Source organism: Carica papaya, chromosome 3 (assembly GCF_054855325.1).
Source record: "Carica papaya isolate Zhongbai chromosome 3, ASM5485532v1, whole genome shotgun sequence".
Taxonomy (NCBI): Eukaryota; Viridiplantae; Streptophyta; class Magnoliopsida; order Brassicales; family Caricaceae; genus Carica; species Carica papaya.
This window is the reverse complement of record NC_142311.1, coordinates 20,146,084-20,166,470: the sequence shown is the minus strand read 5'-3', so window position 1 is coordinate 20,166,470 and position 20,387 is coordinate 20,146,084. Positions and strand designations below refer to the sequence as shown.

Here is a 20,387-nt window from a genome sequence, read left to right as displayed (position 1 = left end):
TACTCGTTTCGGGGTCCGAACACGGCTTCACAGTGCGCCTACAGATTGTCCCTAATTTTTCCTGAATTTTTTTCGGGGAACTGAAACGCACTACTGGTACCTGCACGTGTTCCAAAAAATTCCAAATTAAGCCCAGGGCCCCTTTTTGGCCAATATCGCAATTCCGGCACGGCGGCTCCGCCGTGCTCCGGCGACGGCGATTCGCCTCGGGTTGGCCGTTTTCGGCCATTTCCGGCCGAATTCGGCCACACTTGCATCGGTTCTTGCGATAAAACAACCCTAGGGCCCTCGGGGGGCCAAAAAATTACGGAAAACCGAAGCTTACCTGCGGCGGTGCACTCGGGTGCGGCGGCTCTCCGGTGAGGTTCGTGTTTTGGTGATTCGGCTCCGATCAACCTGTAGAGAAAAGAATGGTGATCACGGTGATATAAAAATTGCATCAAAAGGAGGCCGGGAAGGGTCTCATCGGAGGCAAAAACTGAGTAGGGGCGCGGCGGCGCCGCTGGATTTTGGCCGTGTTTTCCTGCCGTTTGGTCAGGATTTTGGTTCCGATTTGGCCACAGGGGAAATCAGCGTGGAAAAACGAGTCGGAGGTATGAAATTTACCTCAATCAGTCAGTCGGAAATCTCCCCGGTACGGTGGCGGGTGGCGGCGGCCAACTTCTCCGGCGTCTGGTTCGTCTTCTCCGGCGAGGGCAGGCGGCTAGGGTTTTTGTGGTCAGGTGTGGGGGTTCTATTTATACCCTTTTGCCTTTTGATCTCAGCCGTCCATTTTGATTTAATCTGGGCCGTCCGTTTTTTATTGAATCTGGGCTGTCCGTGCGATTGCATCTGGGCCGTCCGTGCGCACGCTTGATCTGGGCCGTCCGATCGCGCGTACGCGGATCGCCAACGTAGTCCGTCCCCGGTCGACGTGATCTTGCCACGTGGCAGGTCCTGGTTGACCAAGACTGCTGACTGGGTCTGCTAACGTAGCTGCTGACGTAGCGCGCTCTTTTTTTTTTCTTAATAAAAATATTTAATAATAAAATACAAATTTTTCAAATTTTCCGGGCATTACAAGCTGGGTATTATAGGAAATATACCATTCCATTCATTCCGTGTGATTTATTCAATTTTAGTTTGTATTAAATCCAATCAAATGTTTTATAATTTATCTTCATTTACTCATAAATTACTTTTTTTTTTTTTGTTATTTTGAAAAATAAATTATGACCATATAAGATTTATCATACATGTTAATACAATTTGATTTGGAAAATTTTAAAATTTCTACTATACTGGTATAGTGTTTTTATATGGTTTAAATAACGCAGCAGAACTTATTTATGGTGTTAAGACTTTGATTAATAGACCATATTTGAAACCCTTACTACAGTCAATTCATGTTTCAAAATATTGGACTTGTTCAAAACATTAATAATACAATTTGATGCGTGCAACGTGTTAAATTTTTATAAATTATCAGCACTAATACTTCAAGTTGAGGAGAAAGAGTGGGAAAGTTCAATAGATTTAGTTTCAGACGTGTAGGAGACAGTAATCGAATTTTCACAATTTGGTCAACCATGATAATTTATATAACCATTTATTTAATCCCTCATAGATTTATAATAGTAAATCTTATATACAAATTTTAAATGTATTGAAAAGAATTATATGATAGGAAGAGTCTAATACAATAATAATAATAATAATAATAATCATAATCATAATAATACAGCTCCAAAGTCTGGAACTGCTGTCCGGACAGAGTTAGGTGGTGTTGAAAAAAGAATTTTAACAAGATTATCCACAAAGGTGCAGGGGATGGTAAGAGAGAAAGAAGTCTTATTTGCAGGGATTCAAGGATGATAATGCAGATGCACAAAATGGTATACTAGGCAACATGTTGCAAGCATCCAATATATAAATAGATAATGATATATATATATATACACCCACATCCACACCGACATATCCTATATATATATATCTAAGACCCTAGAACAGCCTCCTGGAGAAAGGATCAGCAGAAAAAGGGAGGAAAAAAAGAAAAAAAGAAAATTGACCAAGAATCCTCCCATTTCAACACTTTTGTTTCAAGTTTGAAGATTCTGTCGTCTTTTTTTCTTCCAAGGTTCAAGCAAGTCTATGTTTCCTGGCACACCTTGGAACTACTCAGAAAAAAAGACTAATTGTCATCTATACTTCTGCTGGAACCACCGATTTTAGAATTTCCCCGCGACCTTCCACCACCCCTCCCCTTGCTAACACCTATGTTTTTTGATGCTGTCGTCTTGCTACAGGCCGCATGGGAGTCCACATCAGCCAGGCCGTTTTCTAAAGCTCTCACCAGATTCTCGAAGTAAGTTTTCGTCACACTGTCACAAGCAAAATATATAAACAAATCAAATGAAATAGCTGTCCATTTTATAACATGATACTCTTATTACTAGTCATATATATTTATCCACCCAAGGATGCTAGCACACATCAGTGTGTTCATGACATTTCTGTCCACTGGAAATTTTCGAAACCTAAGAAGAATGATGTTATCAACATACTTTCTTATTACATTTGGAATAACTTAATTTTATTGGAATAACTTAATTTTATATGTTGATGAAGTGATAGGCGCTTAGTTTAAATATAACCATTTCGATAGAATTTAAAGTAGATTCCACTTGGATTCTAAAGATCAATTTTCATAATCTTAATAGATTTTCCACCATCTCCATATTGAACTTGTGGATTTCAAAATAAATTCCATAGAAGTAGTTTATTAATTTTCAAATAAACCCTTTAAAAAGCCATAAAAATCTCGATATTGCTGCAACTAAAGCCGTAAGATAATGATGTAAACACTGCCAGCAAGGCCTTCATCTAAGAAAGACCCCACTATCTGCTGGCTCTAAGTCTATGACTCTTTTACATTGATTCCCTAACATAAGCAAAGTCCACTGACTAACAGATATAGGTTCCTACAGTCACAATATGAAGAGTTGATTTTAGATGCAGAGGAAGAAAGTCAATCCAAGAATAGATTTGTTAATTACTGTTTTAGTGGTTATTTTGCCTTTAGTACCTCGTAAGTCCAGCTAACTTTGTGCGGAAGTTATTGAACTCCTTTGATGGACCCTCAGCGTTAAGGAAATGTTGCAATTCCTTCTCAGCACATTGATGAAGTCTTTCCAAACCAGATTCTGCTTCGCCTGACCAAAAATGTAAACATGGTAACTTCCTAAAAAATGATAAAAAAAAGTATCATACACATAAAACCCCTCTACACAGACACACAGATAGGTATATACCTTGCAAATATTCAAAAAACTGTCTCTTTGCATGCTCATGCTCAGGTAGGTAATATCCATATGCATAGGTCCACTTTAGAACTCGTCTACATTCCACTATCTGCAAAGTAGAGTTATGGATTAATGATATATTCTCATTCAAGAAAACACTACCAGCACTATCAACAGTCTCACCTGAAGCCAAGCATCTGTTATGAACTTGAGCTGAGATTCTGGGGTGCACTGTACATCACTAAGCTTCTCAAGCTGCAAAATGCAAGAAACTTATTGAGCAACCTTCAATACCACTGAAACACCCTTGGTGAGAATAAAGCTAACTCCATTAAGCACTATACTATGAAGTGAATACATTCAGCTATCTGACAATTCTTAAAGCACCTCTACGCATAATATTGCATTTTATTGTTCTTTCGCCAGTTCCAAAATACATATATCATTCCAACATATTTTCTTGAGGAAATGCATAATCTGAACAAAACTGAATGTAATATAGCAAAGAATGATAGAAAAACAATTTAAGATCCATTCTGAAGTCTGCCACTAGGAATGCACAAAAAAAAAATATTACACAATATGCATTCAACATTTCCACGGAAGTTAGAAACAAAAATAACATCATTGACAAATACAACTCAAAAAACTAGTCACCACATTCAACTACAAAAAGTTATCACGTAGAGCAAACTTACATGTATAGTTTGCATTTGATGTAAATCTGCAAGAGCTTTTTGCCTTGACTGCCAAACAAGAACAGGAAGAATCCAGATCATTGGAATATAACTCACATATATGGATAATGTTCAAAATAAAATGATAAAAATAACTGACAGACATTACAACAAAAATTAATTGCTACTGACAACAATATAAGAAATTCATGCCGACAGTCATCTTTTGATTGTACTTTCACCAATATCCTCTGAAATTAAAGATGTTAAATGCTACTGACAAAAATATTAGAAATTTTTTTGATTTTATCTCTCACCAAAATCCCCAGTAACTAAAGATGTTACGATAGTTCCCTGTGGTTCTGCTTTTTTATATGCTTCTTTTCTCAAAACGTTACCCTGCTTATGAAACTAAAAAAATTTGCTCCAATGGGAGCAAATAAAAGCATTGATGGATTTTAATTATTTTCCAATTATACACATACTTCTATAATAATTAAAGCAAAAAATATAAACATGACACCTCAATCCCACTAACAAGAAAGATATTCTCTTATTTAGCTCCATAGAAAGGCTTGTCGCGGACTACTAACTACTTGAATTTGCATTTTGGAGATCCAAAAATGTCTACAAGTCTTTGCGTTAAAGGGTAATTCAACCACGACATGGTGATAAGGACGTGCCAGCCCAGTTAATGATGATGATATCAAGAATTTGAATAGTGAAACACTCCTCAAGAGAATTTCAATGGTAGAAATAGTGACGGCCCAATCTTACAGATTGTGATTCCTAAGTTCCATAGACTCATGACCACTTCCAACAATAATTTAAGCTTTATCTTTTAAGGGTCCATCATTTGAGTCTAAAAGTTATTTGGTCAATTGTGCTTCAATCAATGGCATTGCTAAATTTGAATTAAAAAAACAAAAAGGAAATTCCTTAAATAAAATAACGCGATCTTAAGAGCGATTCTATGGTAACTCACCCATTTGGAGTTTTTGGTACCTCACTAGATTTAATTATATTCCACTACCATTTGGTTTTATCTCATACTATTTTTGCCATAGTTTGTTACCATCTTATCGGTCATTTGTTATAATCAATTTCCCATACCATGCAGATAGACATGACAACAACTTATACCTAAGATTCTAATAGACAAGCCAAAATTGTAACAAAACATAGCATAAGTAAACTATAAATAACCAAAAATTATTAGGTATCAGTACCTCCAATCTTATAAATAGACCAAATCTTGTCTATAGTATTGGGTATTGGTACCTCACCAATACCATCTTAGCAATCATTTTCAATCAATTACCCATAACATACCGATAGACATGATAACAATTTATACCTAAGATTCTAATAGACAAACCAAAAATGTGAAAAGGGGGTGCAATCCATGTAGAAAAATTTACAAGTTAGTCATTGCAGCAAAAAAGTTTCTAAATCCCCTTTATCAATGGAGGGTGACCCAACAACAAAAAATCAAGGGTCCTAAACCATCTATTCTTAAGAACATCAAAACCATTAACATCATCAATCCCCTCAAAAGCCCTATTATTCCTTTCCTTCCGCACAATCCACATAATGGTAAGTGGGATATACAGCAAACATACATCTATCCCTCACAGATACTCCCAAGCCCCCAACTCTGCTCTGACCGACCTAGCCACCACCCAATTAATCCCCAGCATGCCATACACTGCGGTCTACAGCTCATACACCTTCGGACGCCACAGCAGCACATGGTTACAGCTTTCCTCAGCCCTTTTGCACAAAAAGCAGCCATTCACCGGGACCATCCCTCTTCTCCTCAGTTTATCAATAGCTAGGATACTTTCCCTACTAGCCTACTAGCCTTCAATTGTAACAAAACAGATCATAAATAAACTATAAATAACCAAAAATTATTGGTGATGCCCCAAACTTACAGAATGTGATTCTTAAGTTCCGTAGACTCATGAACACTTCAAACAATAATTTAAGCTTGATCTTTTAAGGGTCTGTCATTTGTGTCTAAAAGTTATTTAGTCAATTGTGCTTGAATCAATTGCTTTGCAATAAATATATATTTGAAATTATTAAAAAACAAAAAAGTTCCTTAAAATAAAATAATTTTAAAAGTAATATGGTACCTCACCCATTTGGAGGTATCTTCCACTACCATTTGGTTTTATCTCATACTATTTTTGCCATAGTTTGTTACTATCTTAGCGATCATTTGCTATAATCAAATTCCCATACCATGCTGATAGACATGATAACAGCTTATATCTAAGATTCTAATAGACAAACCAAAACTGTAACAAAACATAGCATAAAGAAGCTGAAAATAACCAAAAATTATTGGTATTGGTACCTCCAAATAGGTGGAGACACTGTGGAAAACCCCACCAATTTAATTATTCTCATGATAGATTTGAATCCACTCTTATTAAACACAATATAACACACAGCACCTTCAATAATATTTTATGGTAGATTATTTACTGAGCGTTTTACTTGCTTTTGATAACATCAGGCTTTTAATCACGGCAATTAAACAATCTTTTTTTAAACACAATATAAACTTCTTACCTCAGCACTGGCAAACAGAATCTATATCTAAAACTGCAAAATTGAGATGCTTGGCGGATTTAGAAATTCTTAAACAGCTAATAAGCTCAAAATTTTCAGTTGGATTCATACAAGTTCACCATTATGACTTGTGTAATACGGTTAGAACTATCTCAACCAATAGACCATCCCGAGATATGCAATTATTTCAAGTACATTAGCAGTAAAATTATTATTTTCTCCCAGCTGAGTTCCTTTCTAGCACTCTCTGCCGGTTATGCCCCATTATTTTCCAAATTGTTTTATGAATGTAATGAAAAGTTAATAACTGAGACCACTGTAGGTCAATGGGACCATGTAAGTCAACGAGACCACTGGTGGAGAAAGTCTGAAGCGCTTTAAGCAGATTATGTTAAGAAAATGATCTTCAACTGGAGAAACTTGGGAAGGATTCTGTTTAGAAAATGATCTTCAATCAGCTCATTTAATCTTTCTATAACCTTAATTTCATTTGATTACTAAGTATATATACATATGTTATTTTTCTGTTTCTCTCTAAAAAGAAATGAAAGGATTTCTGCTGCATTGACTGGATTAGGTCAAGTAAGGAGGTGGATTTGAGCATTCACATTCATTTATAGTGAAGAATTAATATTGATAAGATGAAGCAATGGAAAATACAACTTACAGGAGGATAAGCTATCCTCCAGAAAGAAAACATACAAAAAAAAACAAAGAAAATCAAAGAACAAAAGTGCTAATACAAGTTGCAACCCAATCCATATGTACCGTACAATGAGGAACCGATCTAAAGAAACCATGTGCTTTAGCCCAAAGACATGCTGAGTGTGCAATGACTACCCCAAATATCATAACAGAATAAAAAAGGAAATTAAAATTTCCTTAATCCTCTCAACCAAAGAAGCCTAAGACAAGCACAGATAGCCCGTCTCTGAAGTGTTGAGTGCTCCTTACTCCTCCCAAAACCACAAATAGTAGAAACAAAAATCTCCAAAGCAAAACCAGGCTAAGACAAATGAAGAGAAGAAAAATCTACCCCAAACCTTCCAGGCCATGTCCCAATGCAAAATAAGCCACCGTTATATTTCAAATTAGGAAAGCACATGAAGTACACATCAAAGAAAGAGAAACATGTGTCTGCATACCTGAAGCAAATAATTGGTATTGATTCTACAAAGGACAGCAGAGCAACTCTAACACTAGGGAACTTTTAATTCCCAAAAGGAGGATGAAAGATTAATGTTATTGTAAGCACAGCTATGCGTAAGGAGACATTAGATTATTACAATGGAAAAGCAACAACACAAAAGAAAAAAAAAAATCTTGGAACCAGGGAATAACAAAAAGCTAAAAATATATGCAACAACCAAAAGAAAAATTCTGCAACAAGGATGGAGAGAGAAGAGAATCAAAATATAAATGTAGGAGAAGACTCTGCATACCGATTGATTGCTAGCCCAACGTTCATAATAGTGAGTATATCTCTCCAAAGAATTCTTTGCCATCTCTCGCCTTCTCTCAGCCTCATCATACTAGAGGCAACCAAAAGATGATCATCCGTAAACCAAGAAGTTTTGTAAAATTACCAAACAAGTATAGTCCCTTACCGCTCCCTCCTGCTTAGCTGCTTCATACCGATTACAAGCATAAAAACCACCAGTTCTTTCACCATGATCTGACCATGCACCAAGGCAAAGCCTGCATTCATACATCTTATAAGTCACACTACTGCAAATTAACGAGTAAAATAAACAACTCATTACATGTGCTAAAGCTTACCAGCAAAACTCAAATTTACAAGGTGGAGTGCACGTCATGTGCATGCACCCTTGGTTTTTCTCAATTGGCCGCTTACACTTGGGACAAGGCTTTGAATTAGCTAGGATCCTAAGTTCCAACAGATATAAAATTGACAGGATTTAGCAAGACAGTTTACATATCAGCAAGTGTACTTAATGCTCTTAAACTTAAATTCTTAAAGCAGCACAGAGGACATATCAGAGCATTCATGAAGCAGCAATCGAAGGCTATAAAGTTGTTAAGTTCTGCCAATATTCATCTGGAACCTTATACGCTATAACTTGGAAGAAGAAAAATTAATCCAAGAACAAAAGCATACGTTAGATACATAAAATATAAACCATACCAATTCATGTTTTCAGATTCAGCACTGTTCTTCAGAATCCACTTAGCAACAGTGCTACAATCAACTGGACGATGAGCTTCCTCAGTGCACTGCGGTTTATGTTCAACGTTGCTTATCATCCATCAGACAGTAAAAAATTTAGATTAAAATCTAAAACCATAATATTTTGGACAACCAAGACCTTACATTCCAACAAAAGCTATACGAGCAAAGACAAGAAACATCAAAGTTCCCACTACCAGCAGCAAAATCAATTGCAAACTCACACCCTGGAGCCGGACACCACTTGGTCTAGCAGCAAGAAGGAAAAAGATTAGAAAAAGAATGTGAAAAGCACAAGATAAACAGGAAAAGAAAAACAAGAAATAGAAGATCATTCACCCATTCAAAGTTTCAGTACAAAAAACCAAAGGAGGCTATTAACAAAATTAGTCAATGCAAAAGCGAATAAATATCACAAGAAACCTAGTGTATAAGAGCACACTTCTTCAACATAAGTAGAATTAAAGAGAAAGTACATGCATAACACTCCTCACGAACTACTCTTCGTCCTTTTTACTTATTTAATGTAATATAATTCATTTAAACCCCTTCTCAAAAAATTAATGACTCTATTTGTATATATCAAAGGAGAGAGTAATATGGGAAGAGACATGAATTTTTATTACAATGGGATTGATGGAGCAAAACCCCACCTTAATTAGAAACAGAGAGAGAGAGAGAGAGCATCAAACCACTAAGATATCGTACTTTTTTTCTACACCACCAGCAGCAGCTCAAACAAATATATCTTCTATGGCACATGTAGATTAGTGGCCAAAATATGGGTCACAAACTCCAGATTTGGCAGAGGTAGCAAAAGAGGAATTTTCTCCTCAAACAATAAGCAACTCTTCAGCTGATAGAATTCGAATCATAAACTCATATAAATAATGTGAAAATAAATAAGCTGACATAGACAGGGTGCTGACAAGTTGGTTTTCATCCACTCAAATATTCGTCTCCAACCAAAATAGTTCCATAGCTAGACCCTATAGAAAATGGGATGTGGATCCGGATAATACAAACTTTGTGGGTTTTATCAATTGGAAGATATGAGATGGAATTCATTGGTTGAGAAGCATATGGTCTGTTATGTTTAATTTTTTCTCTCTGCATTCCATGGTTTAAATTTTAACTTCATCGTTTAAGAGTCAAAATTTTGAACTTATTTAGATAGTTATCTTTTAAGTAGTTTAACACCTTTGTGTGCTCTTCGTTTTAATTTGGTTATATCTAATATAATATCTAATATTTGACTATTAAGTATATAAGAAAAAGAAATACATATATATATATATAAACCTTCCTAAACCAACATTTGTCTAAGTTTTTATTTAAAAACATCAACCCTAATATCAAACCAAATAAATGGTTCAACCAAACTTGAAATAAAAATATCATATCAATTATTAGCCTAACCCCCTTCCAATCTTGTGTACCAATACCCCCCACCATTAACCGAACAACCGATACTCCCAAGTAACAATGGGAGAGAATGAAGGATTCTCTGGTGTCGGACAAAGTCAAGTTTCCACCTTGCAATGGGAGATCAATGAGATTCAAATCTTCCATGATAGCAATTAGTTCCTTTATGCAAGTGCCAGAGACTCTGCCCACTATCCTTCTCCTGATTCCACTCCTCCAAACTTCTGAATAAATCAAACTGTAGTTCTTCCATTCCCTCATAAGACAACCCCAGCAATTTAATGACTTCTCAAATATCTTTTTGCATCCGCCCAATATTTGGAAAAGTAAACGGAAGGCTTCACTTTTCTAATACTTCTAAGCATCCATTCAGAAACCTTTTTTTGGCAGAATAAGCCAACTAGCTGGGATTAGCATAGAACACCAATCCGAGAAAAGAGAGAGAAGAAGAAGAAGAAGAATTTGCCAGTCAAACCTTTGTTTCTTCACTAGGATAAAACTTATGACATGAAAGCCTCCTAGGATAGTTACATGCAATACATGCATAGCTACACCAAAAAAATGGGAAAAAAGAAAAGAAAAAACAACTTTTGATCTCACAATTTTCAGCACCAATTGGATAAAAAAATTCTGCCTTGATTGATAACTTAAGTGTGAACAAAGAAATGCCATAAGACTATATATTTTAATAAGTGCAAAAGGTAATGAACAAGTCGAGAGTTTTCAATCCCCAATATACCTTTCGATTGTCTTCAACATAAGACCTAAGAAAATAACGCGAATACTTCTCTTTGTCTTCATCTGATGCCATTCTGTTTATCATATCTTGACCAACAGCAGCACAACAAGATGGATCAGGACATCTCAGCGACAAACATCCCGGGCCATCATTAATGGTTGCACTTATGTAACCTATCATATAGCACAAAGAGTATGGCCAATAGTATTTTTAGAAAATTCCTAAAATTTTATGAGGCATTGAAAAGGCTAACATTCCAACATATAAAGCAAAAAAAAAACAACAGCATCACTTAATATCAAAATTCCAAAGCCTAAAAGTTTTTTCTGAAATAAAAATCATAAACAGTATATTAAATCTATAGCACCAAAGGGGTGCAACCCATATACAAAAGATATTTACAGTTCAGTAAGACTATCTATGACATGATCCTCACACCGTATACATGTCATGCCCCAAAAATAAAGAGTCAAAACAATTTAGTCATCTATTCCTAATATTCGACATATAACTCTTCACCCCATCAAAAATGCTTCTATTTCTCTTCTTCCACTCCATCCAAAAATAGTCAAAGGAATTAACGTTACACATTTTTCCTTTTAACAAACTCCCCCCCAAGCGCACCAAAGCCTGAAAGTTATTTACAAGAAGGAGAAAGAAAGAAAAAAGAAAACTTATGAAATAAAATCAAATTAGTTCTAGTGCAACTTCTTTTTCCAGTAAGAAACATTAGTTCTTTTTTTTTTTTTTGAGATATAAGAAACATTAGTTCTTAGTTATATTAGATGTAAACATCGCAAAGAGGAAGAAGGAAGGTATGCCCTGGATTCTGGCTTCTTGACCTATGAAGATGGTGAGACAGTTTTTGAGAAAGCAGCAAGGTCAGTAGAACAGGAAGAGAGGGATGATTTATGTCATTGCGGCTTCTAGGAAGTCTGGATAAGAAAGAAGGAATTATTTGCCACTGCCAAGTTATCAGGAGAACTGTCCAGATGCATCGACACCTTTACCTATAGTAAGATATGGAGAAGAAAGGAAGACGAAGAAAAGGAAAGAAGAGGAAAATGGGAGGGAGAGCTGGCTGTGATGGAAGTGGAGAAAGACGAAGAAGGTAGAAGTGAAGTTTCAAAATGAGTCTTATTATGATTTGTAAAATCAATCATGGAATGTAAGAGAAGGCAATTAGTAGAACTCCGAAGTCACTAATAATAAAAGACAAGGGGTGGGAAGGAAGAGGAAATTAAGAAGACTACATAACTTGATAAATTATGAAAAGATCAACATGGGAGGGAGTGCAGACAAAGGTGGAGTGATCATTGAATTATTATGATTCATAAAATAATATTGGTGGAATGTATAAGGATTGGATGAGGCTAAAAGAACGAGCAAGAGTTAAGGGGTGCTTATCGAGATGGAAACTTGATGTACTTTATCTCCAAAAACAAATGGAGACTTTGCCCATCAAGCTAGCTTATGTCTATGGAAATGTAGAGAAGTGAATTGGAGGGAATAACCAGCAAACAGAGTGGTAGGTGTATATTGGTAATATGGAATGAAAGCATATTGCAGATAGGAAATACTTTCAGAGGCGAATATGCTATTTCATGTGTTTCTGAAATTAAATCAAATGGAGGCCAATGGATGTTCACGTGCATTTATAGTAAAGGGAAGGAAGAGGAGAGAGATTTGCTATAGAGAGATTTTGAAGAATGAAAGAATAGGTTGGATTTCCTGTGGGTGATAACAGGAAACTTCATGTAGTGCTCAAGTCCCATGAAAGGTTGGGGGAAAAATTCTCGAGGGTTTATACGGAAGAGTTTAGAGCCATTATGTATAGATTTGATTGATGGATTTGTCATTATCATGAAGAAGATGAACTTTGTCAAATTCTCGGGAGAGTCCAAGTTTCTCTAGGATTCACCAATTCCTAGTATCAACCCTTGTCACATACTCATGCCAAGCATGGTTCAAAAGCTACTTCAATGGTCACTTCATATTATTTCCCTCTATCCTTGGAGTAAAATGTATTGCTCGGAGATGGTGCCCTTTCGGATTTCAGAACAAATTTTCATCACATGGGAGACTATCTACAGCCTGGGATGAGCAGTCATAGAATATTAGTCCACAAAGAGTCTTTTCCATAAAGTCATACTACACCAATTTGAGAAGGGATGAGAGGACTATCTAAGATTTCTCATGCAACCTGATTTGGAAGATTAAGGCATCACCAAGAGCAGTGGCATTTTTTCTTCGGAAGCGACAATAGGTTGTATTCTAATTCTAGACAATCTCATTAAAAAGGAGAAGGTCATTGTGAATGGATGATTTTGTGTGCAAGGGAGCAGCAGATACTGTCAAGCACCTCCTTTGTTGTCCTGTGCCCCATCAACTTAGGTGCTTGGCTTGAAACCTATTGCGCGTGAATTGGGTTTTAGCTGGACAGGTCAAAGAAGATAATTGGGCATGGAGAGGCAACCAAGGGGATAAGCGGTATACGAAGCATCTAGATCTTATCTCTTTGCTAACTAATAGGTTATATTAAAAGAGAGAAACATTAGAGTTTTTAAGAGTATAGAATTATCTTTTAATAGAATTAAGGACACGACTACACACCCCAGGTTTTTTGCTAAAGGATCATTCTCTTTAGACTTGTGACCACTAAAGAAATCTAATTTGACATTTTTCATACTTGTAAAAAATTTTGTATACAGGTTACACCTCGTTAGTGCTCATTAACACTATACTTTTTATTTCAAAAAACAAATTACATGTAAAACATGAGCTATATTCAACAAAAATTCCAAAAAGGGGCTTAAAACACAATGTTGCATCAGTACGAATAAATCGTGGTTTATGCACATATTTATAGAGGGTGGAAAAAGGAAAGACATGATATCAAGATTGAATAAGGAAATAGAAAAAAGATGAGAAGGAAAACGAACCTCTCCAACATGAACCGCAGAAAGGATGACCACAAGCAGCTGAAGTAATTTTATCACGAGTATAGGATTCAAAGCAGATCCCACAAGTCAGCTAAACACGAGAATTAAACGTTAGGATGTTGCAGAATATAGAGGAACTAAAAATTCTACATCAATTAGGAGTTGCAAGTCTAGCTAGCCTATAATATCCTGTAATAATTTTTGAGTATTATAATATCTTGTAATAACATAGATAAGACTAAATCTTTGGTAGCTTTAGGATTTTATTTATAATACAAGTTCTAATTTTATATTAGAATTCCTTATTAGTTAGATAAAGATTTCACATTTAAGTATTGTAAATACTTTTTTAATCTCGCTTTGAAACCACGCCATGAATCAATAAATTATTCCAAGAACTTTTTCAATATCTTGGTTCTACAATGTTTAGAAACTCCTTAAATATGATGCTTGAGAAACCCCTTCTTAACCTAATGACATGGGAACAAGCCCCTTCTTAACCTAATGACATGGGAACAAGTTAACCTTGACCAAATTTGTTTGTCTTATTTTTTACCAGTTTGCTCAAATTTGAATTTTTCAGTTCACCCAAAACCAGTTTAGCCTTTTCTAGATCCACTCTTCACAGGTTTAGACCAGTTCTCAAGTACTTTTGGTGTCCTCGCACTTTTGCAGTCTATTTCACTAAATTAGCACTCTAACGTACACCTTTGCAGGAATTTTATATATGGTGAATAGTGAGGACAAGCATAAGCCATCATTTATAGAGTAAACTTTATACCTCTCTTGGTCGTAGTTAAGCACACAAAGAGAAACATGAATGGAAGCATTTTCTAAACACTCAAAGCCTGATTCATTGTGAATATCAAATAAAAGCTTATCATTTATGAAGATTCTTCTCCTCAACCACCACCAACTCACTCTTCCAATCATAAGTGTTGTTCTTTCCCATATTCCTTTTGCACCATGATAATCTAGATTCAAAATATGTTTACAATCAGGTCCCATATAGAGGCATCTTTGATCGTGGCCCTAATGCGCAATCCCAAGTACTTCAATGGTAGATTAGCTAGTTTACACCCTAAAACTCCGTCCAAGGTGACTAAATCCACCTTTCTTATCAGAACTGTTCCAACTTTGTCAAATTAATCTTGTGAATGAAAAGTGTAACCATAAGAGAATCTAATGTTCAATAAAAATAGGGGTTCAGGCTTACAGAAAAGCAATGTACCATCAAGAAGGAACAAATCATCACCTACTCAGTGTCTCCACTTTTCCCTACCACCATTCATATTGTCTTGTCATCCTCCACCATCCGTTAGCCTTCACTCCCTCAAGGATACAAATCCTCCTCCATCTCTCCTTTGATCTTTCTATGGTGGCTAGACATCTAACTCCAAGCTTGACATGTAATGCCACTCATGAAGTGTGGTTCTTTCCCACCAATTATAACCCATGAATCTTTACCATTCCCCCAAAAGAATCCAAAAGGGTTCTGATCAACCACTCAACCTCCCCTTCCGAGAAAACTATCATCATCTGAAACCCCCTCCGATTTTCACTTAAACTGACACAGTTGATTTTTCTCCAATTAGCATTATATCATGAGACTTCCGTTCAATGATCAAGAATCTCCTAAAAGGAGATACCAACATGATAGAAAGATAAGAGTTTACTTCGACCAGCAGATGCTGACTGGAGCAGTGGATTGACCATTGTGCCCAAGATATAAAAGTGCCTATAAGTTCGGGTCAGCCAGTCAAACTTCCCTCTCATCAAAGTTATCAATAATCTCCTAGAAGGAGAGACTGACAAAAAGAAAGGAAAATAGTTTGCTTCAAACAACTGCAGTTGGCATAGAGCCAATGGATTGACCTCCATAAATGAGGGAGAAAGAGAGAGTTTTCTGACCCTAATAACAAGGACTTTAACTTAAAAAACAATAAATGATTCTGAGAATTCTCTTATTATTTTGGTTGTGTGATGCAATAATGTCTTAATTTTAATAGTTAAGAAACCCCTTCTTAGGGGGAATGTCTAAGAAATGTAGGCCCCATATGTAGGTTTATCCCAAATTTTTTTAGGTGGACAAATTAACCCAAATTTGTCCAATTCATCTTGCATCATAGTAGAAGTAAACAACGAATAATAACCAAAGATTATTAGGATAAGGTACAAAACTAGCCCTTGATTCACTGTAGAAGTATACAGCAAATCATAACCAAAGATTACTTTAATAAGGTACAAAAATAGCCCTTCAGTCTCCAATCACAAACATGAAGAGCTTACTTCTCTAGCATTTGAAGGTGGAACAATCAGTTTCTCCAGCAAGCCAACAGTTCTTCGAACACTCTCTTCGTCAGCAAACCATTCATCATGAACTTTACTAACGCTCCTGCAATGTTAAATTTCTTCAGAACATGAATGTATCACAGAAAACTATTTCTATTTAGGACACATAGATACAAAATGCAAAAGTTTCCAAAAAATGTATCCCTTCCAAGAGATTCACAACATATATTATCCTTTGGCAAAAAATGATCAAATCAAAACAGTCAACATGAAAGGACCACAGTTACCACAAAATTGATGTTTGCAGTGAGTCCTAACGATACCAGGGCGCTATCTGATAAACAGAATTATGTATATGTATAATCATAACAGAAAATTACCAATTTATTTATTAAAAATTCTGAAAACTGGTGAAGTCAATAACAGAGATATGGATGACATAAATCCTAAAAAACGTTATGAGCTACTATCATCTTTTCTTATCCATGTAATTTTTATCTCTCTACCTTTTTTATGCCAACAATCCGCCCTTGCCCTACTAACTAACAGAATTTAGATTCCCCAATCCAAGGATCCAAAATGCAAATGAGCCTTGAATTGGAATACAGCACTAGATCCTCTAATAAATTACCTAAAATAGTATCGTCCAGACAAAAACAGCCAACAAAAATAAGTATAAAAGAATAGATGATATATTAATCAGCCTGGATAATATACTACTCAACCTACACATCAACATTACGTGACAAGTACAAAAAAAAAGGCCTTACCAATGATAATGGCAAAGTAAAATACTTGCCGCTACTCTTGATATTGAAAGGACAGTAGACACCCTCGTGATATCATCTTCTTGATGCCGTCTTATATCAGCTTCCTTTAAAACAGAATAACTTTGCTGGAATAGAAAACCACATATGTAAAAATCACTAAGAAAACACGATAAATAAACCAAACAAGCCCTGGGGAACATCAAAGAATCTTAATGGAAAGAAAGCATTCATATGAATGGTGAATCAAGACATGAGAGATATAAAAATGAAACACATGCATAGCACATGTAGCATTAAGACTTCAAAAGTGTCAAGTCAAGGAAATCAAGGTTTGTCGACGTGCCCGAATTTTTTAGTTCAATTATAGGCACAATCATGCAAATTTAATATCCAATACAGCAACCTGAAACAGAAAATTAGCAATGAAAACATTCTTCAAAACTCAAGCCCTAGAAAATTTCAAGAATTTCCAGAAAAAACAAGTCAGGAAAGGAGTGCTACTAGCCTAACCAGTGTGAAATCCTATTTAAAAAATTCAAATTACTATTGCCCAGATTCCAGATTAACATCAAGCCAAGTAAACTGACGGCAATATTGTAGTATGATCATTACACAATATCTCAAATGAAATTGACAGCCAAAGGAGACTAAAACGATGTCACCGAACCCTCTATCTCTATAAAATGACTGATGGTGTTGGTACGCCACCAGACTCACCTAACTGGCATAAACAATTCTTTTCCTGAAATTTCTCAGAAACTGTGAACGAGGCGAGGCAGTCTGAATTAATCAGCAACTTCAGTCAGAGAGGCTGAATAATGATAGATTAAGCCAACCTCATCGCTGATTGCATAAACTTTCAAACAATACACATGAACCCAGTTTCCAACAACTCAACCAGTAACCAAACAAACCCGAATGCCCTATTAAAACAGAATTCCGTCCTATGATAAGCAAACGAATCTAAAACTTTCTTTCATTTTACCCAAACCTTGCCGCCTCATCAGTGATCGTTGATCATGAAAAGTAAAGCAAAGAGATTAGCACGCAAGAGAAAGTGAAGATAGAAAATTCACCTGAGAGCGACTAGACGCAATCGCATAGGCATCATCAGCCTCCTCGATGAACTCGTAGTCAGGGTCGGCTTCTTCACTGTCGTAATAACCAGCATACTCAGTCTCACCGCTGTAGAAATCATCGTCGACGGACTCGAGGTCGTTGGCGTCGAGCATGTCGTCCTCAGAATCCATGGGGCCAGAAGAAGGTAAAGTCGAAGAATCAGAAAAGAGTTTTATCCAATTTAGGGTTTGGATTGGAAGAAAGCAAGGGAAATTGTAGAAGAAAAAGAATTTGGAGAGTCGGAGAGAAGCAGTTTGGTTTTCTGGTTGTTTCCGGGTCGGGTTTTCTTTCTGGGAAAGGAATAGGAAACTATATAATAATGTCCGCCGTTGAGGCGCAAAAAGGAAAGTATCATGCGAGAGTAATAACAAAATCACGGCAGTACTCTGTTGCCGTTTGCTCGCTGTCTTATGTTTTCTGTAAGGAGTTTTCTATTGGTTGAAAACCTGACTATAAACTCGGACCGACTGGTCGGACCGGACTGAATGAGGTCCGAGTCCGGATCTATGGTGGTCAACTTCGGTCAATTATCAGTCCAAATTTTTCAAGAGAAAATAAAATATGCATTATATATATAAGCTTAGCTTGACAAGCTAGCCTTCTGTGTGCAAATTATCAGTCCAAATTTTATTAATTGATTTTGATTTCAAAAAAAAGTGCCTGATCAGAACCCTATTGATGTGAACTCTAATCCTATAAATCCACACCTGTATAGAGTAGGTCGTTCAACACATTTATTGTAGACAATCGAACGCTCCCTTCATAATTACCAGATCGACTTTGCAATAATAATTTCACAAACACCTAGCGGGAAGGACACGACAAATAAATAAAGTAGCTTCATATTCGAACCTGATGATACCATACCATAATTGAAAAGGCACAACAGCCGGAGCAACTAAAACTTAACATAAATGTAATCACTTGTGTCATTTTAAAAATTAAAAAATAAATAAATAAATTTGCACTATTTGGTAAAATCAATTTCAAACCATCTTCTGAAGGTTGTAATAATCTGAATGATCTCAGTACATCAAGACCCTTTTGATATTGCACAAAAATCGCTATTTTACATTCAACTAGTATTAAAAATGCTAATCATAAATATTTTTTTGTATTCAAATTCTTTAAAAAAAAAAATCAAGAGTATATTACATTTTTATTCAATAACACAAATATAAGTAACTAAAATATATTTTGTTAATTTTTACTGTAAGTTTTTTTATATAATTTATTTTAGAAATTCAAAAACAAAATAAAATTTACGCAAATATAAGTGAAATGACAGAATCCGTAAAAATTATTCAACAGACTCTGGAATGAATTCCAAGAGGCTCCAATGAGAATTTAGAAATCCAATGTTTTGATAGAAAAAAAGAATCCATAGTGGAATGATTTTGACTATCGATTCATTAGTGAAAAACCTTCTCCTACTTTTGAATTGCCAAAACAAGAACTGTATGTTGAGAGTCGAAGCTCCAAAGGGAGAATCGGGAATTTTTCTAATAAGGGATCAAAGTAGTTTTCTTTGGAGATGGAAAATTTGCTCACCGGGTTTTATTAATTTGCAAATTCTTCCTCAGCTAGTTAAAAGAATGAAATTGGCTAATATTATGACGATACTTGGTAGTATAGATATCATTATGGGAGAAGTTGATCGTTAAAATGATAATTGATACAATAGAAGTACAAGATATCAATTTTTTTTCATATTGAAATCTTTAAAAGAGTTTTATGGAATCATATGGATGTTTGTCCCTATTTTGGCTCTTGTATTGGAGATCACAACAGCTGTACTAGTAATTGTATGATTAGAAAGAGAAATATCTGCAGGGATACAACTGTAACGGCCCCAGAAATTTAAAATGAAATATGTGTATTAAAAATGTCAAATGCGGAAGCGAAATCAAAATTTCGATTAACATCCCTTACACTAAAACCAAAAACGTGCTCAAAATATAAAAGATTAAACTAACTAAAGGAGAAACTCGAAAGTAAAAGCTGTGAATATGACTATGGAGTCTTTAGGCGTCCCCTTCGTCATCTTCCTGCGGAACGGGCTCGGGAACAATGTCTTCCTAATCTGAAATGATTAAATAAGGAATGAGCTACACTAGCCCAGTAAAGACATCACGATATCTCACCGTCACGGAGGTAAATGTGGGTAAAAAACACAAAAAGACCAATGGAGCATAATTTACAACAAATCCTTTTATCAATAATAAAACCTTTACCATTCACTTACCTCGGTGAAAATCATAAAACCGTATATGAAAGCAGTAACATTATCATCATCATGAAATCATATAAACTGTATAACATAATATCTATCACGCCTTTTGTAATTCAATAATTACACAACATATTT

General features: G+C 35.7%; 1 protein-coding gene across 1 annotated transcript; it reads right to left on the bottom strand.

The window, feature by feature from the left end:
- Positions 1-1,889: 1,889 nt before the first annotated feature.
- Positions 1,890-18,439, bottom strand: LOC110812930 (putative E3 ubiquitin-protein ligase ARI7). Its single transcript, XM_022039855.2, has 15 exons — positions 17,977-18,439; positions 16,901-17,025; positions 16,128-16,233; positions 13,839-13,929; positions 10,897-11,069; positions 8,877-8,981; positions 8,691-8,779; positions 8,324-8,431; positions 8,152-8,242; positions 7,987-8,076; positions 3,983-4,030; positions 3,468-3,539; positions 3,294-3,393; positions 3,068-3,194; positions 1,890-2,363 (listed from the first exon to the last, which is right to left on the bottom strand). Exons 1-15 carry the CDS (start codon positions 18,148-18,150, stop codon positions 2,174-2,176), a joined length of 1,689 nt encoding a protein of 562 aa, XP_021895547.1. The 5' UTR covers positions 18,151-18,439; the 3' UTR covers positions 1,890-2,173.
- Between the last annotated feature and the right edge of the window lie 1,948 nt (positions 18,440-20,387).